The sequence below is a fragment of the Sinocyclocheilus rhinocerous genome, unplaced genomic scaffold (genome assembly GCF_001515625.1).
Source record: "Sinocyclocheilus rhinocerous isolate Xijiao unplaced genomic scaffold, SAMN03320098_v1.1 scaffold29, whole genome shotgun sequence".
Taxonomy (NCBI): domain Eukaryota; kingdom Metazoa; phylum Chordata; class Actinopteri; order Cypriniformes; family Cyprinidae; genus Sinocyclocheilus; species Sinocyclocheilus rhinocerous.
Genome location: NW_015653021.1, coordinates 60,432 through 69,346, shown reverse-complemented (window position 1 = coordinate 69,346; position 8,915 = coordinate 60,432). Strand labels below are relative to the sequence as shown.

At 38.7% G+C, this 8,915-nt stretch overlaps 1 protein-coding gene across 1 annotated transcript in view; it reads left to right on the top strand.

Annotated features, from left to right (window-relative positions):
- The window catches only part of LOC107715547 (contactin-5-like), a 248,178-nt gene that overhangs the window by 185,184 nt on the left and 54,079 nt on the right, over positions 1–8,915 (top strand). Inside the window, exons 4-5 of the mRNA XM_016521699.1 lie at positions 2,011–2,134; positions 2,915–3,090. Coding sequence (XP_016377185.1) covers positions 2,011–2,134; positions 2,915–3,090 — 300 coding nt within the window. The remainder of the gene's footprint in view (positions 1–2,010; positions 2,135–2,914; positions 3,091–8,915) is intronic.

The following is an 8,915-nucleotide window of genomic DNA, read 5'->3' as shown; positions in this document are numbered from 1 at the left end:
GCTACTCTACACTGCTCAAAACTCGTGTTTGAATCGTCAGTGGCAAATCCTTTAAATGAAAACGTACTTACGTGAGTCAGAACTGCCGGCATTTTAGTCTAACGTTACTCTCCCAGGATCAGTAAACAGTCCTCCATAAAATGTGCTGCACACATCTGAATATTTGGGTTGTACTGTTCTGGAACAGTGTTGTAAATACAACTTAACCACTGATTTCTAGTCGTGTCCTCTTTTGGAAGACCAAACAAAGTAGTTTCGCTTTCACAACGAAGCACACAGTGACTTCACGACATGACAGCGGCGGCAACAATACTACAGCGTGAATAAAAGTTATGCCTTCTTTCTTTGTGTGAACATTTGGGCGGTGTTATGCAAATCTTCCCACATTGTGACATAGACATGTGGGGGCGTGTTAGAACGAGCCGTTTTAGGTAGGCGTGGTTGACTCTTAACTTTTATAAAGAATATCTCTTTCGATTTGAGACTTTAGTCTTTGCAACTTTACAGATCTTCTTTATGCACCAAGAGCTTGTAACACTTCAAAGAGAAAGGAAAAATCGCATCATATGACCCCTTTAACATGGTACATGTCTGAAAACATACTAGGCCTATTACTCTGGGTATTGTCCAAAAAACATGGTGTTAGCATGGTAAATGTCCAGAAAAATTGCAAAAATAGTATATTAATATGGTACATGTCCCAAAATTGTATTATCATGATATATATCTAAAATCCACAGTATTAACATTTACGTGTCCCCCCAAAAAAATGTTAATATGTTTGTGAAACAACCTGAGATTTAGGATTGGTCCCATTGTTCAGCATAAACTCACTGAGCACCGAAGGAGCAGATCTCCTGAGTGTTTCTAATTGGAAGGACTCTCAGTTATTCTACTGAGATATGTTATCCAGTTCACCCTGGGGGCTGAATATATGAGACAGTTAACAGGATTCCTAACGTGGACCGTCTGCCGTGTAGATCCAGCTGAACTGGTAGAATGAGTTTAAACTGCTTTGAATTATAAAAACACCATTTTGTGTCTGACATAGATAGCCTATATTTGGACCACACATCCAAATTCATTTCCCTACATGGGTAAGTAGTACACAATTAAATTATGGCATTATTTCCAGTGGGAGGCAAGGATTTTCTTTGAGCCCAGATTTTCAGAGTTGGGGGTATGTCAATGAAAAATTTGTGGTGGAAGCAAATTGATATGTTGCTGTAATTGTCATTGTTGATGGCACAGTTTAGTTTGTGTGCATTTTCTGTTCGTTTCATTTAGGAATAACAAGGTTTCCAGAATATATAACTAATTTGGCTTCTTTATGAGGCTGCAGGCTTGTGCGAAAAGACTACTTTCCCATCATTTTTTGCAGCACAACAATGATAAAATACACAGATTAAAGCATCAGTTACACCCTTAATTACTCACCTTTTCCCTTCTTCATGTTGTTGTACGAGCGCTAAAAAAGCCCTCTGTCTTTGTCGGGAAAAAAGAGAGAAAGAAATATGAAGTTGCACAGCAAGTTGTTATGATTATACGGCTGCAATTTTATATTGAGTTAATAAGATTTCTGAACTCATAAGTTGGAACATCCCAGGAGGACTTGAAGGCAGCGTAAGTGTCTTTCTCAAGGGTACCGTAGTGATAGCTCATGCATCACCCCTTGCAGTGTTTGAACCCGCAACCTTCAGTTACTAACCTAGACTACACACATATCTTGTCCTTGCATTATGTACAATGTCAAATCAAATGTTTTTGTATGAATAAGTAATGTTTTAGTAATGTTAATATTTATTTATTTACTCCCCAGCAATTATATACTTATACAATGCTACAACAATACAGAATATTATCACAAAAAATCTTTCAAAAATCAAATAATCTCAAACAGAACATTGCCCCCTAGGGTATAAGAATGACTCCTAGATTTTAGGGTTATATCATCACAAGTTTCAGCTTTGTAAACCCTGTTTTTGCCTTTCTTTTTCCATCTGACCCCAGAGAGCGAGGAGTTCGGTCCAGTGTTCTTTCAAGAGCCAGATGATGGAATCTTCTCCCTGGATTCGGATGATAAGAAAGTGATAATGAATTGTGAAGCCAGAGGAAACCCTGTTCTGACCTACAGGTACGGTTTACTCATTTCATTAACATGGATAATATTTCATTAAATGGATAATAAATGACATTTAATTTCTCTGGAGCTTTACTGTGAATCCTTATTATCCTGCCTGAGTGGCATTTCTGTTAGACTAATGCTAATGACGCAGATGTTAGACTTCTCTCTGTGGATTCCTAATCAGAATTTATATAATGTTCTAGTATCATCATGTTACTCACTAAATTGTACTATCCTGTGATTCAGCGTATGTGTTACAGTCTCACAGAAGTTATATCCTTTAGGAAACAGCCAGCAATTCATCAATGTATCTGTTTCCACTTAGAGGGTTCGCAGAACATCTATAAGCATAAATAAATATGGGATGTTAGCAAGGTTGAATGATCCACTCGGTGCTACTGAGCTCTCAGACACTGATGTGGTTTTGAGTTCTGGGTCATAATTTAGATCGATATTCCTGTCTAAGATATAAAGACACATCAGGTTGTATGCTAACAAGCTCTTTAGCGGTTATAATATGATGATTATATTCTATCAAAACCTAAAAAAAATACACGTCTGAGACCAAACTGGGGACAAACCAAAACTAAAACATTCTGAAATGTATTTTATTATTTCAATTTAACCTAATGACCAATGCTTACTATATAATTTGAAAAGGTAAATGTTTCCTACATTTTCACTAGTGGTCTTCAATTAGTTTCCTCAGTATGTATTATATGTAAATAAATATATTATAAATATGTGGTTTTTTTTCTATATTTTCTAATTGATTCATTGCTTTTGCAGTTGGCTGATCAACGGAACCGTTGTGGACACAGAAGCGGATTTCCGCTACAGTTTGATTGCTGGGAACTTAATAATACACAATGCAAGCGAGGCCATTGATTATGGGAGATACCAGTGTAGAGCTGAAAACAGCATTGGCACCGTCCTGAGTCGAGATGCACTCCTGCAGTTTGCCTGTGAGTAATTTGACAAATTTTAGATGCTGAAATTTTGATTTTAGTATCATTGAGGAACTATCAAGGTTTTTTTTTTTCCTTCAGTTTCGTTTTGCTAATTTTGTTGTGTTTTATTATTTCAGTTTTGCTTATTTTAGTACATCATGGGCCAGATTTACTAAAGAGGCCGAATTAGCATTAAAGCGCAATTCCATAAAAGCACCGATGGGAGGGGAAAATCCTGCAGGTGATTTACTAACAATGCGCACATTAAAGAACACAGACGCAGCTACATAATTTCCATAATGACCAGACCAGCCCAGTTTTTAACATGCTTATTTTGGGCGTTAAATAATGGTGATAATACCAGTAATTTGTCGAGCGCAAACATTAGTAAATCACGTTGTATGATTAATTTTAATACTCTCCTCCCATAAATTTTTGCATCTGAAACTGAAACTCCTACAAATGCATATTTAAATAAGGTCACGCCTTGTCAGCGCTAATTCTTCACTGAACGTCTTTAGTAAATCCTGACAGTACTATTTGAATGCCAAAAGATGGTTTGTGTTGGTGCAAGCTGTTAGTAAATCTGGCCCCAAGTTGTCTTGGCATCTAGCTGAAATAAATTAATTGTTTTGTTGTTTTTTTTTGTTTTCCTGCTACAGTTATTTGGGTTGATATAATTGTTTAACTTTTGCTGGGCCGGATTTAGAGTGAAATGTTTATTTAAATTTTTATATTTCATATTGATATTATTCCCACGTGGCACACCCAAATGCTCACCCTAAAACTGCCTCCTTCTAATGCTACTAATTAAAAGTAAATGCAATTAAAGTTATTCCCATGATGCTTTGATCCTTTCCTTAAAATCTAGCCCCACAGTTTTCTTCATTAGATGGAAAAGTGCCCTTAATGCTTTGCTTCACGAAGCGAGCAAAAAGCGAATTTCTTTCGCTAGTAATCCCTTGGCTTCCCTCCAAAATATCATCACAAGCCACGGAAGCATGCAGCGTGGAGCTAGAGGCGCAATTGCTTGCTGGAAAACACATTGTTAGTTTTGCTTACAGTTTCCCCAGGAGCGATGGCCATAATGGCCTTATTGGCGTGCCCAACGGGATTGTGTACTTCACTATTCACTGCCCATGGTGTTTTCTGTAGAAAAACGAACATTTAGTGTACGTGTGATGTAACATTCTTACGAGTAGCAAATGCATTATAGCTGTGGTTAGGACGCCTATTTTTCACTTCCTAGACTGTAATATTGAAGAGGTGTTTGCTCGTGTTCTCTCGCCTACATGAAGAATGGTATCCGCCTTGCATTTTCTGTTCTCTCTCTGCAAAAAAAAAAAAGAACACCGCGAACGAGATCGTAAAATCATCCGGTCTTTTCTTTGTGTCTCCATATGAGCTGCCAGCCCTCATGAACACACTGTTCTTGGGGTTTTTTCTGTCGTCCTTGTCCGTCGCCTGGCTATAACCTTGCTTCGATCATTGTTGCCCATTCTGAAGGCCTGTCGGAGAGACAAAGGAAAGCTCCTGGCAGCAGACATTGGGATGCAGAGCTTTTCCCAGGCCTCCACATAACAAATGGCCACCATTCATCACCCTGTTGGACACCCAAGGAACTTTTCTTTTCACTTTTCACTCTTATTAGCAGGGGACAATCTCATGAGCCTGACATGCACAACCAGGTTGCAATAAAATGAATTAACCATTATTTAAACACCTTGGCACCAAAGCCAACATGAAACACTATTTGCAACCTGTTTTACGTCCACATTGTATTTGTGAGTCAAACAGGACATTGAGTGAGGAAAATGTAAGGTTTGACTTGATTTTTCACAGTTGATTGGATCAGAGTTGCCATTTGTCGAGGCTTGATGACATCACCTGAAAAAGCGAAACAACCGCATATTTGAATAACTGACAAATTGTGCACATTAACACTAATAAGACTTGGGTGATGAACAACGTTGAGACTCCTACTCTGTGAAACAGTTGAAAAACTCGACTGTTTTGTAATCAGATTGTATCAGTACCTCCAAATAGTAATACTGAACTGATCAGGATTCACTCTAAACCTTCAGACTTTCACAAATCTAGCTGGTCATTCAAGAACAGAGCAATCTAAAGTGCACTTAAAAGCTGCAAGAGCTGATTTTTGCTGGCAGCTACTGCTGTGCAATTTCAAAATGATTAAAGGCAATGATTCCCTGTGTGAAGTGCATTGGTCGAGGTCTCGGTTCATGAAATGCAAACAGCTCTTCTGGCCGTCCAGCGGTAGGGGAACATTTAGTTTGGATCTCTTTGTTTGCTGTCTTTGATTGAGGAAGCCGGGCATGAGTTTCCCAGAGATGGTCAATTCGGCCGTTTGGAGAGGGGCCTAGTCTTTCAGCCCGGCCACGGATGTGTCACAGCCCTCCCCTGCTAAGAGACCTCTCACAACTCTTGCCAGGGAAACCGGTTGGTTTGCACAGAGTATCCACAGCTCCCCTGGAGATTCAGAAATGTATTTTTATATAAATAAGTGGGAGTGAAAGAAAACCACTAGTCTGTATTCCTTTCACAGTTTGTGTGTTGTGCCCTCAAAGCATTCCCTGTTGGGCTTTTTTTCTGTCTCTTTGTTTTGAGAAGCAGAACTCCCTGGTTCAAGCTAGTTACCAGGCCACGCTTTGAAGACTGCAGGCAGAGGGAGTGTCTCTGATCTCACTCCCTTCTGAGATCCAGTCCTCTCTCAGCAGACCCCTCCAAAGTGGGAGGATGTGACTCAGGTACCGTGGCTTGAAAGAACAAGCCTGTGGATATGTACATAGGGTGGTTTTGTTCAGAACTCTACTCTGTTTGACCACAGAAAACAGGGCCATCAGGAACTGAATTCTCTGAACTAGAAAGTGGCTAAAAGTGGCTTCCAATTTGAAGGCCCTGATGCATTAAGGGTGCATAGCAGCTGGGTGCATGTGAGTAACCTTCTGAAACCTAGTGTAAAATCACAATTGGAACACACTATGGTCTCATGGATTTCTCAGGCATGTGATGTTATGGAGCCATCACAGGTCCAGGAGATTGCAAGCCATTTGGAAAATAGGCATAGTTGATATGGTACAACTGATGAAATGTATGTATGTATGTATGTATGTATTTATTTATTTATTACTTGCTTACTTAAGAGGGGACATACGCTATTAGTAACTGGAATGTGCAGGCTTGTGGTCATTTTTCCTTTACAAAAACAGTCAGTTATGCTGCTTGATATTGCAAACTGGCATTTGTTATGGTATTATTTTAATTTACTATTATAATCATAAATGCACTGGTTTGTATAGCATAAGTATTTTTACCATGTACTGAACTTTGTTATTTTTCTAGTTTTTTACCTATAGTGGAAATATTGCACGTTTATTTTTTATTTTTTTAATTAACAGGAAAAGGATCTCATTGTGGATTGGTAAATTGGACAATTTATATTAGGAAAATAAATGAAAATGATTGATTGATTGATTGATTGATTGTCAGGAAAAATTGTGCATTGGTGGATCTCATTGTGGATTGTTAAATTGGATAAAGGGGGAAAATTTATATTAGGACAATAAATGAAAACTTTTTTTTTCCTGTGTCCATGTGTAAATTGTATGTGAGCATCCAATCAGACATCAGTTTGATTAATCACAATTCATGAAGTTTAAATACCCCTTAAAAATGTCATGTATTGTCTTGACTGACACACAATTATTGAAATGAGAGCAACGGTTCTTGCAGATTCTTATCTTATCCCCCATCCTCCCTTATAGTTGAGAACAGATGAATATCGATTTACCTTACAAAGGTCTCATTTTACCATCCAAGATGAGGGGTAAGGAAAATATGAGATGAGCGCTTGGAAAAGAAGAAAGAAACCCAGTCAACAGATTTGTATCTTTTCTATCCTAACTTGGATCCATTATTTTAACATGGGTCTTTTTATGATGCTCATCATGAGAATCCATTGCTTAGTTTTTGACAGTCCTGTAAATGACGCCAATTTTAGCAGGACCGGCTGCCCTCATAATTTACCGCTGCTGTTACATTAGCAAGCGAAGAAAGAAATAAAACGAGAAAGAAAACTCGTTACATGTCGCCCCGCTCTCATGTTTCATGACCCTAGCTGTCTAAAGATATGTCATTTATCACATCTTTTCCTTTGACCATGTAGGAACAACAAAAGAAAATCTATTTTCCCATTTAGACTACAGTGGAGAGCATTGATTAGTTATAATTCATATGTCTAGAGTGAATTGACGAGGGCCAGGGATAACTCGCTGATATGGAGAACAAGAAGGCGGCAGTGACAGCGCCTGATAAATCAATAATCTGCGCTGTTACAATGGGATTCCCAGCCTCTCCATCCTGGCTGTCTCGTGACAGTTTGTTGGAGGAGATCACCTTTCCAAGGCCATACATTACACAGCTCATACCAATCCTTCTTTCCTGCCTGGAGCTGGGGAGAAGCGACAGACGTTTGCTGCATTCCAGCGGTCCGGCCTGCCAGCCACCCGCTTCACATAAATAAGATATAAACTATTGAATTGCTCTCTCGTAAACTTTATTTCTTTCTTTTCTTCAGTCCCAGAGAGGTGTCTTTTCTTTTCTCAGCAGATGCTTTCGTTTTTCATGGAAAAAAAGAAACTTTGATCTTCTTTCATTGTGAGCAGCCCCTTTAGGTTTGAGCGTTAAACACAGGTGTTACGCCTGTTGACAGCTCTTTGTGCTTTTGCTGCTGTGGAGAGGTGCAAGAAATCCTTGCTGATCACAAATGGACTGTAACGGCAGTTGACCAATATTGGATTTACCGAATGATGATACTAAGGTAGAGAATCTAGCTGATAACTGATTAATTTGCTTAAAGTTTCTAAAAAACACTAATAACAATGAAAACATTCAACTCAATGAAAATTAGTGCTGAACTTAAAGCAACCCAGGCTCTTTCGAAATACGTGCCTCTAAATACATTTCTGCAACACCGTTATTATGTACCTTACTGCACGTTTCGCGGCAGTTTTAGAGTGAAACATCCAGTGAGTGGCGCTAAAACACAGGTTTAATATGTGACCCTGGCACGTTTTTGTTACGTTGGTATATAGCAATACGTAATACAAACACGTATTGCTGTGTTTGTATTACGTTGCTTCAGGTACGTATTGCGGTGGTTCATAATTCAAATATCTGATGAGTGTCGATAAAAGTTAATGCTCTATCATGTTGGAAATATCCCCTACACCAAACCCAACCCTAAACCTACCCGATAGCGTTAACAAATGCATAAGTGATATAAAAACGTATTTGTTGATGCAGCCGTGCTATTTTAACTTCCTTATGCGGACTTGAGCTGTTTTGTTGAACCGTAGTTCCATGGGGTTCGTACCGGAGCTTTTCATCACTGAAGTGCAACCCCGTATTGCGTGAGCTATCGAGCAAACCTACTGAATTAGAAAACTCATGCATATGAAGCTGGATATGTGATGACATGTTCAAAAGTATCAGTTTTCAAATCTCGCAGTGTCTTAAAATTGTTTCGAATTCATAACATAATGTTCCTCAAGTAATTATGCGAAAATTAGGCTTTATTAATCGAAACTGTGGACCTGCAAATCATATTTTGTGTGAAAAGGAATAAAAGTTGTCAGAGTTTTACTGCCTCTAGTGTTCATTTTAACTGGAAACTGCAGCAATTCGTGTGTATAGTTAAGTTTTTTGAGTTTCGCAGAAATGTAAGTAGAGGCATGCATTTCCAATGAGCCTATGTTGACTTAAAGGGATAGCTTACCCCAAAATGGAAATACTGTCATAATTTATTCATAGTATTGGGC